Raw genomic sequence first — 16740 nt, 5'->3', positions numbered from 1 at the left:
TGCACTTAAGAACACGCATAAACCATAGAGTCGAGGACCTCCCGGCGGTACAAACCGGCCTAGGAACAAGACATGTATTGTCCTTCCTGTCACGCGGTCGTGCCGTGGCGCCGCGGCCAATGAAGGACATGTGACTATCACGGTCCTCACAGGCGCTCGTTGTTTTGCGCGTATTACGTCAGTCCGCCTTGACGTGCAGGTGGCGGACGGAGGCGGAAACATCCGGGTCTTACTTAGTTCCGCCGTGTTCTTTGCGTTCGGCCTCCCTGCGCTGGGGTGGGGGGTGGAGCCAACTGCGGGGCGCTGGGTTCGGTCGGTTCGAGCGCCCTTGGTTACCGGGCGGGGACGGCGGTGTCACGTCACACGTGACCGAGCCGGGTGGCGGCAGCGAAGCGGCAGCGGGTGGCGCGCGCCTTTCGTCGCGGTCAGGATGTCGGGCAAGGACCGGATCGAGGTCTTCCCCTCGCGGATGTGAGTGACCCGCCGGCATCCCCGGGCCCCTCCCTCCCTTGGCGGAGCCGTCCTCCGCCCTTGCCCCGCGGGCCGGGGGCTCTGGCGCGGGGACCCGGGCAGAGGCGGTTCCGGGGCTGCCGCAGTGACGGGGGAGCGGGCGGGCGGTATCGCGATGGCAGCTACGGGTTAGTCAGGGATCAGGGCCCCTGCTTGGAACCGCGCCGCCGGGTAACGAGGCAGCGGGGCGCCAGCCGGCTTCGCCCAGCGGCCCTGCCCCTCGCTGCTTTGCCGAGGGGATTCCGGAGTGTGGGGGGAAATGTCGGCCCGAGCTTGTCGCTGTCCCCCGACCCCTGCCTCAGCTCCCCATCACGGAACCGCGGGGAACGGCCCAGGCTCTGAAACCACGATTGGGGATGCTGCAATTGTCAGGTTTTGCTGTCTGGGTGCAGGGGCCGCACCGTGCTTCCTGTGGCTCCTCACAGCTCTGTGTCCCTCGCAGATTCCAAGGTCGGATGGGACCTTCTGTATGACCCAGGCCTAGGACTTCCCTTTGTCAGTTCCTGTTTGAACTAGAGCCTGTCTTTTCGAACAAAACATCTAGGCTTGATTACATCTGACTTGGATCCTACAGGGCAGCTGGAAACTGGGGTCCCGGTATTTATTAGGAAAAGGGCACAGTGAGGAAGAGGTTTGCAACAACCAGGGCAGCTTGTAACATTTGACTTGGTGGTTTACTTGAGCCACTTACTCCATATTGACTAAGACCTCAGCTTTGGTGAAGTATGGCTGAACAGCTGTAAGGAATTGTTTTCTTGCAGAAATTGCAACTCACATACCTGTACTAAAGGTTTTGAACTGAGATCCTGCCTACTACTATGGATGTCAAATTCTACTCATTTGTGGCAGAACCTCCAAGCATCTAACAAATTATTGTAGTTCTCAATCCAATACTGAATCCACTCATCCTTAAGTATATCAGATGAAGAACCCTGTAGCATATAATAGCTTGCTCTCCGGTCATCCGTGGTTCTATCAACATAAGTTTCCATTAAATCTGCTTCATCTTTTGTCAGTAGCATTCCCTCCAAGCATCTTTCATTGCATTTGTCATCTTTTTAGTGATTCTATTCAACTGAGTATCATTGAGGAACTTACAAGCAAATGCGACTGTCTTGTATGGGTACATTGGTTTCCTACAAAAGTCCATCAGTAAAGGCCAAATCTATAACTGGGTTAAAAAAAAAATCAGATAAGTTTGTGGAGGATAGGTATATCAATGGCTATGAGCCAAGATGGTCCAGGAGGCAACCCAATGCACTGGTTGTCCCTAAGCCTGGGACTAGATGACTGAATGGATCACTTGATAATTGCACTGTTCTTTTCATTCCCTCTGGCACTGGCCATTGTCAGAAGACAAGATATATGGATCTGATTCGGTATGGCCATTCTTATTTTTTAGAAATTGCCTGTGATGGAGAATCTTTTATGTTCTCTTTATGGAACCTGTTTCAGTAGATGAGGATATGGCTAGCGTGGATGTGGCTGTGGCTGTAGTTCCCCTGCTCTTACAGAGGCAGCCTGCAATGTCATAATTCATTACCTTTCCTCTCTCCTTATAACCAGAGATCCAAGTGGCTTACTTTTTTGTAGTATTTTTATTGAGCGATACAAATTCCAGTGAATGCTACCAACATAAAGAAGGTGGAGTTCCTCATAACCAGCAGTTTTCTGGTTGTAAAAAGTTTGGGCCATATTAAGATATCTTTCATTTTATTCCCTTTTTTTATGGTAACCCTTTTTGAAATATAAAACTGAATGTTTGTTTAAAATTAAATAAAAAAAACCCCCAAAAGTCTATCACATACATGTACTGGGTTGTTCTAGACTTAGTCTCTGCACACATTTTTCTGTAAATACACAACAAAAAATATAGAATTCATATATAGAGAGATCACATTTTAAGCTTCCTGTTCTTGCCCAGCTCTTTAAGTTTTGTGTTTGTTGACTTCGGGGAGAACGAGCATGAAGGCTGAGTTGTGAAACTAGACCAGCTCTTCCTAGAGAAACCATCTCCGGTTTGAGACTAGTAAAGAAAGGCAAACAAGACACTTGAGAAATTCAGTGACCGTACAACTGGAGACTGAGGCCAGATCTATGCTAGGAGTGCTTTGTTGGCATAGGTATGCAAAATTAGCTGTATCGGGCACAAGTGTAGTTTTGCTGGCATAACTGCATCTACACTGAAGATCCTTGCGAGCACAGCTATGTCCATCACAAATCACAGCTCACAGAGATTGTAGTGTAGTGCTGGCTTAAGCTTTTATACATAAAACTGATAAAGAATGGGATAGGGGACAGGAGGAGAATGTGTTGGTTTTGCATTTACTTGAAAGAGAGTAGCTTTATGTAAGTTAGAAAATGAGGTCTGCGTTGGGGGCAAATTCTGTGCTTGGTATGTGAGTCTTATTGGAGTTAAAGAAAGTCATGTATGAAGGCAGAATTTGACATGTACAGTCTTTGATATATAGCTGAGAAGGGGGACATTAACTGAAATGCACTTTTCCTTTAATTTCAGATAGAAATTACTAACTTCACAGATATTGTAACTACTGCAAATGAAATATGTAGGGTTCACAGCTAACTGTTAAAAGAACAAAGGAAGTCCCCTAAATAGAGTATAATCCCTATTCTGTGTAATTTTCCAGGTGCTGACAGCAAATGATTTGTCACAGTCAGATGTCTTTGATAAAGCATGGAACATGGCCATCATTGCAACAGAACACAAGACACTTGAAAGTTTAACTTATGAAACTACTGTCTTGTAATGTTTCTACTCAAAAGCTGATCAGATTTCCAGGGTAGGAGCAACCAAACTTGGCCATGAGCAGGAGAAGCTTGTTCCTAGTCTTGTATAAAATTGTGCTGATGCTGTCAGCTTTAATATGTAGGTGGGTCCCAATGCGCCATACTCCATCTTGATCCAAGTGGTCAGTCTGCAGACTCCGTGAGCCACACCTCTGTTACAGTATACAGCTATCCTCAGGTTTATCTGGTCCCAAAAGGTTCATTGACCATCTGTCTATTTATCTCCACTTTCTATTGCTTGTCACTCCTCAAACACAGATCACTAAACAGTCTGCAAATATGGATGCAGGGACTCTCCAGGTTTAGAATAGGTGCGTATCTCCAACACACTTCCAGAAGAATATGACCAATTCTGTGCTAGGGATATTTTGATTAAATGTTTTTTTTTTTTTCTTTTGAAGTTCCGTTAGGCAAAGTGATACCTGACTAATCCCTAGGGGTCAGAGAGAAGAACACAAGATCTTTGCAGATAATATTCTGGGAATAAATTGCTCTGACAACAAGGGTTAATGCTATGGGAAGGCATTTGGGATTCTGGAGTTCTGTATTCCGTTCTTGACTCTGCTGCTGACTTGCATGAATTTAACTCCTCTGATTCAGTTGACCCTTATCTAAAACATGGATAACATTTACCTTCCTCACAGTAGAATTGTCTTTAAAAAGCACGTCTGAGATGCGTAATCAAATTAGTGTGCAATATTAATATACAAAAACTGAGGCATAACTTAATCTTTTAATTTTGAATAATAGCTGTTGTATTCCAGATTTTCTTAAAGGAGACTTCTCTGCTTAAAATCAAAAATGCATCCTATGTGGAAAGATTATTATACTTACATAGCAGAGCTTGAATAATGAATAATTCATAGAAATGCAAAGATGTGAAGATAACCTAATAGTTTCTCCTGCCTTCTCCGGTTGCTGCTGTTGAATTATCCTCTTCAGTTCATTCACTGGTGCTCTTGTTCAGGTACATTTTAAATGTTCCAAGTGATGGACTTTCCATGACCTCTTTAGGGAGCCTATTTTGTAGGTTAATTTTTTTCACTATTGTGAGCATTTTTTGCAGTCTTCACGGTTGTCTAGAATAATATTTCATCCTGGGAATTATACCTTAATTTGAGAGCTCTCTCTCACTCTCCAGAAGAAATAAGATAGATAGGTGACTTGACTGGGGTCTCAGCAGAGAAGTAAACTCAAAGCAACTTTTATTAATAAATAGAAAAACACTCTGATCTGATTGTCTTGTCCTCAGTTGAACAGAATTTTACATCATCCATTTTTACTCCATCTTGTTATTAGTAAAGTTTTATTGGCATAGATCTTTTCTATATCGGAGATGCTTGGTGAGGTCTTTTGTTCTAGATGTTCTGGCTTTTTCTTGATGGTAAACAGGACTCTGTTTAATGCACACATGGAGTCTGTTAGATCTTGCTTGGACTAGAAAATGAGCCAGCCTTTGATAGTTAGACCTTGGAACAAGCCAGTTGGTGCACAACTGTGAAATCTCTGAGCCTGTGTGAAATTCGAGGCATTCGGTTCTTCTAAAAAGCAGGCTTCATTTTTATTCCCTGAATTTCAATTTACTCTGAACGTATTTCAGTGCGAGTTAGTGAGTATCGCTCTTGAGTTCTTGTCTGTTTAGGAATTTATATGGCCCCTGTCACTGTAGTATGTCAACATCTTACAGACACTAATGAATTTATTCCCCCACCATCCCTGTGAGGCAGGGAAGTGTTATTTCCTACTTTATAGATGTGGAACAGAGGTAAAGGGAGATTGTGTTTTCCCCCCCCCCCCCCCCAAAAAAAAAAAAAAAAATCACACAGCAAGTCTGTGGGCTTGCCTTCACTACAGAGTTAACTCAGGTGTTAACCCTAGCATGTATGTTGCATTCTTTCTCTCTCTAGGCCAGGGGCTGGCAACCTTTGGTAAAGGGTATGCCAAGTCTTTCCCCTGCCTCAGAAGAGGGCCCCCCAGTTCAGTGCCCCCACCATCACTGCAGCAGCTAGTGGGTAAAGGGGCAGAGCAGGAAACGGGCCTGCAGACACCCCCCCCCTCCAGCCCCCGCCGCAATTGCCGATGGGGTGGCACAAATACATATAGTGGCCCCCGGGTGCCTGCACAATTTTTCAGTAATAGTGTGCTGTGACACTTGTGTGTTTTGTGTCTGATTTTTTCTAAGCAAATAGTTTTTAAGTGAAATGAAACTTGGAGTACACAAGACATATAGACTCCTGAAAGAGGTACAATAGTCTGGAAATGTTGAGAGCCACTGGTTCAGAGAATAGTTCTTGCAATTTCAACTGTCTCCACTGGCTTGGAAATATCCCATAGGATTTCTCAGTGTAGGGAATAACCCCATTTTCTAGACAATGCATGCTCTTTTCCAAAGGAAAGTGTGAGTTGCTGGTGAATGTCTGGCTACTGTTTTATCTTGCTTATTACTGTGTTTAAAAAAAATAGTAGTACTTAAGACACTTTAGAAAAGCCTATTCTCATTGGTTTCAGTAGGACAGACTAAAGTCTCATGAAGAATTGGTTGCCTTTTTATGGTGTTTGCTGGCATTTGAAAAGCTTCAGAAACCAAAATATTAGAAAGTAGAACAAATCTCCTCAGGATGACTATTGGCTAGTTTGGTTCCTATTTAATGGCTCTAGGGAAGTTGCATTCGAAAGAATTTTGATTGCTACTGAGTGGTTTCCCATAATGGAATGACTGAGAAATAATTTGAACAACAATGCCCTCATACAGCACCACTATTCAGCTGTTGAGATCTTTATTTTTGCAAACACTAACCCTATTATCCCCACTGGTGAGGCAGGTACGTATAATTCCTATTTTATAAATGGGAAAATGAAGCACACCAAGTGTCTGCTCATGGTCAAGGAGACCAAGAAAACGAACGTGTCTTCAAATATTTCCTAATGTCTGTCCTTTTCCATGTCAGAAATTATTTTATTTTCTCCTGATCCATCTGGGTGACAGAAAAAAAATTCTGTACGTCTTTCCATGTTTAATAGGGCTCAGACCATCATGAAGGCTCGTTTGAAAGGGGCCCAGACTGGACGCAACCTGTTAAAGAAAAAATCTGATGCTCTGACTCTTCGATTCCGACAGATACTAAAGAAAATTATTGAGGTAGGTGAATTCCGTTTCTACGATGTCTGCCTTGTTCTGTCAGGAAATTATCTATGTTCTGTAAACCATGTATTTCGATAATGCTTCCATTGATATCACTTTTACATAGGTTGGACTTTGGTGCAGTTTTGTAGGTATTCTGCTCAACAACACTGAAGTGGTTTTGGTTTTTCTAGCTGGAGAGTCTGTGTAAGGGGCCTAAGATTCTGGTTAGGAGATTAACCCTTTCTTCTTCCCTCTCCAACCAGCCATAGATCCTGCTTCCTTTTGTACCCAGAGCTCCCGACAGGCTTTTCTGAATTTTAGGAAACTGGTCAGTCCTGATGTGTTAAATGTCATGAGACTGGCTTTAACCTGTATCATGCTAATGCTTTCTTCACTCTGTTGGGCTTGGGGAGATGCTATAGAACATCAGTATCAGCTGCATGGCAAAACAAACTACTAAGTAGGGACAGCAAGCTCTGTCCCCCTGGATCTTAATTTTTTTTTTTCTATAAAGGCACAGAGTTGATATGGGTTTATATGCACTCTGCAGCAGTAGGAGCAAACCCAAGATTTAATGATGGTCAGGTGAAATGGTGCTGAATAGGGTTTGTGCTTGACTACTCATAACTGAACTGTGTTCAGCATTGCATTAGCTACAACTGCTGTTGACAAACAAGGTTAGTGATGTTTCCATTTCATGGTATAGATAAGGCCTCGGAAGTGTTGTATCAGGTTTCCTGCAACAGTGCAACATTATACTCAAATGTTTAGTTTCAGTAGTAACTGTACGGGCTAGAAATGTTTGTCTTGTCTGCACTGAGAAGACTTAGAAAAAATTGATTTCCCAGTGGTTCAGCTGAACCACTGTAAGAAGCTGTTGGAGCCCTAATGTAGACAAGGCTCTTGCTCTGTGCCCTTTTTTACTACCATGTTAAATCCTGGCTTCTCAGTTCATGATAATATGGTGGCCTTACAGGGGTGTGCCATAAGCAGTCTTACAATGGGTATCCACCTTATAGATTTAAATGTTTCTTTTTTTTTTTTTTAATTTTAGTTTTTTGTGCTGCCTCCTTGGTGGGTGTGATCCACAGTTTGGGGAAACCTCAGAACACAGGGTTCTTTTCTTCATTTGTCTTTAACTAGCTACAGAAAATAGCTGCCAAAAATTAATGTTCCACCTCAAGGTGATTGCATTTTAGTTATAGGTTGAGTGATATTAAGTTTTTTTTAAATTTGTGTCTGTTTTCTTTACAGACTAAGATGTTAATGGGGGAGGTGATGAGAGAAGCTGCATTCTCACTTGCTGAGGCAAAGTTCACAGCTGGAGATTTCAGGTGAGGACCACTGATTTGTACTGTACTTCTACATGGAGAATCCCGTTCCTCTTTCCCTGGAAAGAGAGGACAATCAGCAGGGTATTGGTTCCTCTGTTGGGAGAAGAGTGGAAGAAAGGAAAGTTCTGTAGTAGATGCTGGGAAAGGGAAAGGCAGCCCCATAATAACTTGGGTATCCTCAAACAAGGGTGGGAGCAGAAGGTGGGTAAAGGAAAGAAACTATTTGTGTTGAGGAAATATACATCACTTTAGAAGTCAAACAAGCACATCAGCTAGTAGAAGCAGCTTTCAGGTAAGTGTAAATGTAAATCCTCAGGTGAACCAATAGTTGCTTCTTCAGCTTGAAACTTAATGTAGGACTAGTTTTCCCTTTTGCTTGTGTTGCTGAGTTGTAGAGGCAAATTCTCCTCTTCCATGGTTTCATCACCTTCTCTCAGTAACTGTCCCAGGAAGATCTACCATGCTGATGACATGAGGTCCTATGCTTATGACCATCTAGGGAAGCTCTTCCCCCTTTTTTATGAGTATAACTCTCCATCGGATTAATGAGGGTGGTATGTATATGTCAAAGGACAATGACCTTATTAGGACAACATAAAGACAAACCGTATTCATCTACAGAGGATCTCGGATGCTTCCTTTTGCATCGCTTTCTTTTATAGTAGTAAATTATAGTCCCAGATTGAAGATATTTCAGATTTTGAGACATCTGTGACTTAGTGTATAAACAGAACAGGGATTTGCTCTGTAATCTCTCATATGAATATGGCAGCCATATCACCTCTGGCTGTGATTGTTTGTTTTTTGGTTCTTTTTTTTTTTTTTTTTTTAAAAGAAAACTTTGCAAAGCCAGGCAGAGCTAGGCATAATCATTGCATGGAAGGAAGGATACCCCACTGTCTGGAAGAAACATAAGGAAGTGCTGTTGATTTAGTAGGTAAACTTCCGCTCTAAATCAATATCAAATGCCCAGGCATGGTAGTAAGGATACTGTGCTCCAGAGGCACAGTTTTTGTTTTGTTGGGGATTTTTTTTGGATGAGGGGTAAAACAAAGGTCCTGATTCCCTTTGGTCCTTTAAAGAGCCTTTGGTACGTCCATGTAGAGATGTTGGTCATAGGCCCTTTAGATTCCAGTGTGGGTAATTATAATCTGTCTCTCTCAAGTCTTTCTGTAGTTTCATTTGGATGCAGTACTCATCAATCCTGTCCTAACCTGTTGTAATGTTGAGCTGTTAGTAGCGGTGATGTTCCCTCACCAGAGGAAACTGCATTTTAATTTTGACATTGATTAAAGTAATTCCTCATATGTAGACTGTAAATCATGGTAGGATACTGTAGGGTGAGGTAGAAACTTATGTTGTTAATATGATAGAATTGGGGAGTGGAATCACTCCTTTCCTTGCAGAATTCACGTGTTTTTCTTTCTCTTGTCCTGTCCCTGCACAATCACACAAAATCCAACTTAATATTGAAACCTTGGTCCAGATTTCAGGTTTGGAATTCCCTTATTTTTTTGGGTTCTCATGTAAATTAGACCCAAGGTTGGAAAGAACCTTCATGGCCCAGGTGTGCAATGTGCATTCTGTATACTCAGCTTCTTTACATTTATGAATAGATGCAGTCTCGGCACTTAGTTTCATAGGTTTTGTGTTAGCTTTTGATTTCTGTGTAAAAGCTTGCTTCATTGAACTGCTAGTGGGTGAGCTAATCTTTAGAAAAATCAGCGCCAGAGCTGTAGACTTGTTCCATGGATCATTGAAGCAGTTTGACAGCTGCTTAACCCTTGCACACAATGATGAATCCATGATTTGATTTTACCCAATTAAGGTGCATTTTCTTCTCTTCAGTACCACTGTGATCCAGAATGTGAACAAAGCTCAAGTCAAGATCAGAGCTAAGAAAGACAATGTAGCAGGTGACTATCTCCCTACCTTAGCCAAGTACAAGTATGTCACAGGTCCATTTACGTTTCCTGGGAAATACATTCTGTTTACAAACAATCCTATGTATGTCTCCTCTTCTGCATTTCTCTCCTTCCCGCCTCCTTTTATTACTAGGGACATTTGCATGTGAAAATAAGATCTTTGTGAACTACAAATTCATCTTGTCTCCATAATTATAACAATTAGAGATTTTACAGTGAGGATATGGGGGGAGGGGTAGGCCTCTGATTAGGTCATTTAGTCCTTTTTGCAGGGGCTAGGTATGGTTTTCGACTACAGCCTACTCTCCTGAACTTCGTCCAGTGCAGTTTTAATGCCCCAAACAATAGGGCTGTATCTTGTACAGCCTGTGTTTCATTTGTACTTATACTGTCAGCTCTTTGGGTCAAAGATCATCTTATATTTGTACAGTGCTTAGCACAGTGGGGCCCCAATCCTTGACTGTGGCCTTGGGGTGCTACTGCAAGACAAAAAACATAAATACTACAACCGTAAATACTTGTCTTTAGAACTACTAGACTGATTTTCTTCAAACTTACCTATATGTTCAGGTTTCAATGAGAACTAAAAATAATGCAAGTTTTGAAGTTCCTATTTTCAGCCGTTTGAGTTATGTTCGCTTGCAATTTCTGACTGGAACGTATGGAAGAAAATCATGGCTTTTTCATATGCAAGTGTCTGAACCAACTTGGCTTACATTTTTTTTTTTTTTTTTTTTAAAGTTAACTTCTAGCTGCGGCAGCATGGAGAGCTTCAGCCCCCAAATAATTTAATGTTCAGAGCAACTGGGGAGAAGGAAGAGGGTAGAACTGAAGTTGAAATAATTTTAGCTATAGTGTGTTCTGTGTTTGTAAATAATACTGTAGTTTGAGTACCAATAAAACATTCGATGATTCTTCCACAAACTCTTGTGTACCTTTAACAGGTGTAACCTTACCAGTGTTTGAGCATTACCAAGAAGGAGGGGACAGTAAGTACAAAATGAGTTGTATGTCTTCAGGTGCTTGTGAAAAATACCTGGGCGTCCTGGAAACTCCTTATCAGTGAAACCCTGACAGCATAGGTACTGATAATGCTAGCATTCTCCATATTGCTCTGCCCATGTTCTTCAGCCCTGATGTGGAGGGGGTTGCCTTCAAGGAGCTAGAGAGGAGTGTAGCTTTAGTCGTCACTACATTTTTGGTCTGTATGCTGAAATTGCTAATTGGAAGTCACTCCTGCTTTGTAGACACCTATCCACAAGTGCCTAGGTGGGACTGGCAGATTTTATAGACCATTGAACAGCCTTCCAGATATAATGACTCTCCGTAACTATTAATGTTTTCTGGATTAGAACTGCTGACTGAGAAGTGAAAGATTCAGTGTCCCATAACCATCCCTGTACTTGTGGTAGTCTGGCATTTTTGCTGAGAGGCTTCATTCTTGCTAATGCCACTTCTGTTGTTTGATGGATAATTTTAGGTTATGAGTTGACTGGCTTAGCTAGAGGTGGGGAACAGCTGGCAAAACTGAAGAGGAACTATGCCAAAGCAGTGGAGCTGCTTGTAGAACTGGCCTCACTCCAGGTAGGTGGGAACAGAGGATTAGCTAAAGTGGTTCCAGTTTCTCACAATTGTTTGATGGGCAATCATGGTGACTTCCAACATAGCTTAAGGCACCTTAACCTCTTGATCTCTGAGCTGTGTGTGTCAAGACCAAAGGTCTGCAGTGTTCCCTATGCTGCAACTTTTTTTTTTTCCAGTCTGTCTTCTCTCATCAGGATCTCCGGCTTCTTTCCTTTTTGTACCTTACTTCCCCCATGCCTGCAGCTGTTGCTGGCAGGGCCAGACACTGAATGCATGTTACCGCTCCTCTGGATCCTCTTGGTCCTCTGCTGCTTCTCCTCCTCTTGAAAATGTGTGAAAATATAGCTCTGCAGCCACCTTTTTGGGGCCAGTTTTCTTCCTGCTATTTTGAACTGTTAAGATGCCTGGCTAATAAAATGTCCCCCTTCGGGTTACAGGCATGTGTAACACTAGATTAGTTACACCAAGTATTTGGTCATCTGTATACAAACCTGATGTCAGTGGGAATGTACCTGTTTGGCATGGCTCCCCGACACCATCTGTGCTTGTTGGATGGTAAAAATACTGACTCATTTGATTTATATTATTTAATCTCACTTTGTCATAGACTTCGTTTGTTACTTTGGATGAAGCCATTAAGATAACGAACAGGCGTGTGAATGCAATCGAACATGGTGAGTGACTTGGAGTCTTTCCCCTTTAAGACACTTAAGTGATTTTGAGCGTCCTTGGGAGATGAAGAGCAGAGTGGAGTCCTGGCAGCTGTCCCTTTTTGTTGGTCTGCTTTGCTGGTAGAGGGATTTCTGCCCTGATCAAGAGTTGCTATAGCAATATAACATATGTGGATAATACACCATGAAATATACTGTCAATAAAAATGCCAGTGTGTGGATTAGACTTGGGCAGCAAGTCTTGCAAAGGACTAGATGAGGGAGCTGTACTGTGGTTCACAGAGTGCTTGCTGCTGCTCCACGGATAGCTGTCTAGTCACAGGATGCTGACTCCCCCCCCTTGTTCCAAGACATTGCATTGAGATGTACAAATACTACTTTTCATTTTTCCATGTAAGTAATTGCTTTTGTCATAGGGATGTTAGATTTTGAATGGAGTGAGAAGGGGAGATGGCCAGTGTGATCCCTTTCCTGGCCATCCAGTAGGATTGCTATGAGCTGAATCCAAGCCTCTGCACTCTGGATCTCCTGGGGTGTGTTAAGCTTCTGGATTCTGAACCGAGTCCATCCACTGCCCCAATCCTAGGGTCCCTAGGCACCCTCTCAGGGTGCATATCTTCTGTTTAGCATCCCCTTTCTGAGTGCTGGAACCTGCTGTCTGACCGCCTTGTCCTGCTGGGCACAGCGCTGACCCTTCAGACGTACACACCCTTCTCCCAGAACTCTACCTAACAGGTGTGAAGCTTCTGGTTTACAGTTTAACTCCCTCTGGGCATGCAGTAGTTATGAAACAGTCAGCTCCCTGTTCAGTCTGTCACCTTTGTCTTTTATATTTAATCATGTAAACTACAGGAGAGTAGAGATCACACAAAATAAAAACATCCTAAACTGTGTCCCTCACTACCTCTCCCTTCCCTTGGGAGATCAGAGGTGTGCCATCTATCAGACAGGCAGGGTCTCTTCCCCCATTGCTCACACTGCCCCTGCAGCTTCTCATGTTACTCTGGTACAAAATGGCTCCCCTCCATTCCCCTTGGTGAGTCCCTTTACAGACTCCTAGTGGGATCACCTGCTTCTTTTGTTCTGCCTCTTGGTAATTTTCTATTCCTGCCAGCTGCTTTTCAAATAAGAGGGCGAAGGGTCTGGTCTTCAGTGTTGAGCTGCCTTGCTCTAATGAAAAATCAGCTGCTTGAGCTGTGCAAAGTTCATTTCTCCCTGTCTCTTTGCTATTCATTTCCCAAAAAGAGACTTTTCTCTCTGCTTTTCCCTTCTACAGTATTTGCCTTCACTGTTGTGGCACGGCAATGCACGCTGTCATATATCCCACATGCATTACCACTATATATGTCAGTCAACATGATTGTCTCAGGAAGCTTTTCCTCCCATTACTAATTACTTTGTTCTGAGAAATGTTGAGAACTCCTTATGTAGGAAAGAGAAGACTCTGGAGTTATGATTGGGCTACAACTATCTCAGTAACTTCAGGGGCATACTGTATCTCAGCTTCCTTCTGCTAAATATCTGATGTACAGGATGAGTGCTAAAAGCCTAAGGTAGATAGGGCTTCTAGGAAAGTCATGTCTTCAAATACACTTTCATATCCTCCCTGCCAGTCCACATCTCCCATCTCTCATTTGCCTTTGGTGTCCTCCCTGTTCCTGATGGTAGCAAATCTGTCTTTTGCCACTGTGCCATGTTGCCCATATACATCCCTCTGCTAACCCATCCCAGACACTCAAGGGCCTACTCAAGACCCAGCTCTCTAGACTTCTTTTGCCGTTTCACATGTACAAAGAAGCATGACCACGAACTCCATCCTCAACTCCTTTGCTGCACTACTTATTTCAGGATTGTATGGATGCAGAAAAAAAGCAAATCATTCAGTCAATATGGTAGGACAAGGACCTGAACCTGTTGAATGAAAAGTTTAAGTAGGACTTATGGAAGAAGGTTGTTTGCAGAAAAATAGACTTACTGATTTCACTATTTAGTTTTCCCATTCAACCTCCATTGGAAGCTGGTGCAGTTGTCTATATTGAATTATTGGTGCCGGTTATAAAATCCTGAGCCTGTTGAAGAAAAACGTTTTATTGGTTACTCGCTGTTAATGAAACACTGCAGTTTTGTCAAAATAAGGAGGCATTTAAATTCCCTCAGACAAGTATATCACTGTGCTGACTTTGAATGTATGTAATCTCTCCTCCCTCTGTTGGCTGTATTTGCATGATTAATATGGGACTGATTATTTGTATGTCTTAGTGATTATTCCCAGGATTGAGCGCACACTGGCCTATATCATCACGGAACTGGATGAGAGAGAGCGAGAGGAGTTCTACAGGTCAGTAATCTGAATGGGGGCTGGAGTGGCTCCCTCCCTTCTTACAAATTTACCCTGTTGAGAAACACTGAAATGGTGATGACTGGGTAGAGATAAGGAGAATTGTGCAGGAGACAGAACTGTTGACATTCTGCTTTTAGAAACTCTCCAGTGCTTATTGCATGTGCAGGTCACCAATACTGTGCAAGCACAGGTTCACAGCCACTTCCACCTAGATGGAAGTAAATCTCAGCCAACATACTGAATGTCCTGCTTTAAGGACCTGTTGTATAGATCTAGTTCCCCTCTCCGATTCCATGTGTGTATGAGTGGGGTGTTGCTCAGGGCCACCTTGCCTAGCTGGCATGGCTGCTCCTCTCTATGATGATTCCAAAGCCTTGACAAGAGAACTGAACCTTAAGCAAAATGAGGCTTTCCTTCCTTCCAGCTGATAGAAACAGAACAGATGCCAGTGTGATTCTTTAAAATGGACAGATTAGTAAAGACTTTAAAAAATACTTCCTAACATTTTTCCTTGAAAGTAATGGCTGTAGTTGCCACAAAGATGTTGTGATCACAAACGGGAGGGGAGGATGGTCTGTGCAATTGTGAATGGCAGTTGATCCACGCTATGCTCTCATGCGATTATGATGTGTCACCACACACAAGCTTGTGAAAACCCTCTTGTTTAAGGGATGAAGGGGCAAACTAGAAAAATACTAGTTTAGGGTGTTTTGGTTGGATGATTCTGCAGACTTTCAAGGGCTGTGGTGAGAGAATCTTGGAAAGGTCAAGGTTAATTTAATAGGATGACTGTGGAGGACATTACTTCCAGCTAAGCATGAACATCTTTCTGCCCTATGTGAAGTTTAGATTGAAGCCGGAGAGAAGCACTTACTTAGGAGGCAGGGAATGGCATTGATTGGCCAGCTCACCATGGTGAACAGTTTATTGCACAGAGGATGTTGAACCCTCATCAGCCACTCAGTACCAACTCTGGGGAACAAGTTCTTGATCTACTAAGCCCCATTACCCTTTTGTGGCAGAGGGATGGAGTACTCTTGGGGGGGGGGGGGAGGGGGTAAATAAGATTCTTAAGCGGGGGGTGTAGTGCTGGGTAGAGGCTCAGATCAAGGGGACAAGCTAAGAATGGAAAAGCTAGGAATAAACTGCATGCAGGTAAAACTAATTCACTCCAGAGTAACATGGCTGTAGAATGTAAAGTGTATATTGGGGAGGTGCCTCTCTGTTGCTGGAGTGGGAATTCAGGAATCCTCAGACGAGCTTTGTAGAGGACTGTGAAAAAGCCAAACTGTTGGTGCCTCTTCCTAACACAATTAAGATGTGCTCTGTCAATGCAGGCATTCTAATCACCCCAACTCTCACTGCAGGTTAAAGAAGATCCAAGAGAAGAAAAAGATATTGAAAGAGAAGAATGAGAAAGAGCGGGAGTTACGGAGAGCTGCTGGGGGGGAACATGAACCTGCCAATCTCTTAGCCGAAGAGAAGGATGAAGACCTCCTCTTTGAGTAGCTCCATACAGGTGTTGAATGGAGAGGCCTAGAGGGCAGTGTATTAACTGATAGAATTCTGGACATGCTTTCTGGATATTTATAATATGGCTCTTCATTGGGTGCATTATCCTGTGAGCTCCATTGATTGATTGTGTATTTTCCCAAGATTAGAACTTGAGGCTTGTTTGGAGGGGCGTGCAGGCAGAGAAAGGAGAATAGCAGGAATCTGCTCTCTTGGGTGTATGGGAGTAGCAAGCAGTTGAAAGTAGGCATTGCTACAATTAACTTGTAAACTGTTAATCCGAACAATCTAAATTTTCTAACCTTGTTGCTGAAATCCAGTCTTGTATGATGAACACCATTGTTACTCCTTGCCTGGGAGAAATTCTGCCAATTCATGTGTATCTGTGCTGTATAATAGTAAAATAATTTGAAATGTTAGTGTCTGGCATCCAATATAAGGTTTTGCTAAGTGACTGGGGTGGAGCAGTGCAAGCTTTGCCCTGGCTTCCTAGCAAATGTATCTTTCTCCTGAACTAGAAGGGACCACTTCTAGTATTGTCTGCATGCCCACTTGAACCTTTGCTTCTATTTTATAAGGTGACCACAAAGGAAGTAAGTGCTATGGACCTCTCTAGTGTAACCTTAACTGAAACTGCAAAGCTAATTTTTCTATAGGTCACTGAGCAGCCTCATATGGAACTCTAATATCCATGTTGCAGTAAGTAGGTAAACAAGGAAGGAGGACTCAATGGGCTATTCCTATTAGAGGGGTGAAACACTGCAGCCTACTATGTACATAGAGGAAACCTTATTTATGGCATTTGAGTGCAAAGTTATGCATTCAAATCTTAATGTAATTTTCAGTATGGAGAAGACAGTATGTTCTTGCTCCTATGTGTGGTACTGTACACCTGCCTGCTGCTTGGCTTCAATTCCTATTTGACTGAGCT

General features: G+C 42.9%; 1 protein-coding gene across 1 annotated transcript; it reads left to right on the top strand.

Annotated features, from left to right (window-relative positions):
- The first annotated feature begins 215 nt into the window (after nucleotides 1–215).
- On the top strand, nucleotides 216–16228 carry ATP6V1D (ATPase H+ transporting V1 subunit D). Its single transcript, XM_067557763.1, has 9 exons — nucleotides 216–471; nucleotides 6340–6457; nucleotides 7697–7776; nucleotides 9625–9692; nucleotides 10646–10690; nucleotides 11182–11285; nucleotides 11893–11959; nucleotides 14216–14294; nucleotides 15665–16228. Exons 1-9 carry the CDS (start codon nucleotides 431–433, stop codon nucleotides 15804–15806), a joined length of 744 nt encoding a protein of 247 aa, XP_067413864.1. The 5' UTR covers nucleotides 216–430; the 3' UTR covers nucleotides 15807–16228.
- The last annotated feature ends 512 nt before the right edge of the window (nucleotides 16229–16740 follow it).

Source organism: Emydura macquarii, unplaced genomic scaffold, assembly GCF_026122565.2.
Source record: "Emydura macquarii macquarii isolate MOO-44397 ecotype Brisbane River unplaced genomic scaffold, CSIRO-AGI_Emac_v2 contig_1876, whole genome shotgun sequence".
NCBI classification, from domain to species: Eukaryota; Metazoa; Chordata; order Testudines; family Chelidae; genus Emydura; species Emydura macquarii.
The sequence above is the reverse complement of the archived record's forward strand: the minus strand, read 5'-3'. Positions and strand labels throughout refer to the sequence as shown.

Coding starts and splice junctions, on each gene's coding strand:
- ATP6V1D (XM_067557763.1), top strand. CDS start 431: ATGTCGGGCAAGGACCGGATCGAGGTCTTCCCCTCGCGGAT. Junction 10,691..11,181: donor TTACCAAGAAGGAGGGGACA/GTAAGTACAAAA, acceptor GGATAATTTTAG/GTTATGAGTTGACTGGCTTA. Junction 14,295..15,664: donor GAGCGAGAGGAGTTCTACAG/GTCAGTAATCTG, acceptor CTCTCACTGCAG/GTTAAAGAAGATCCAAGAGA.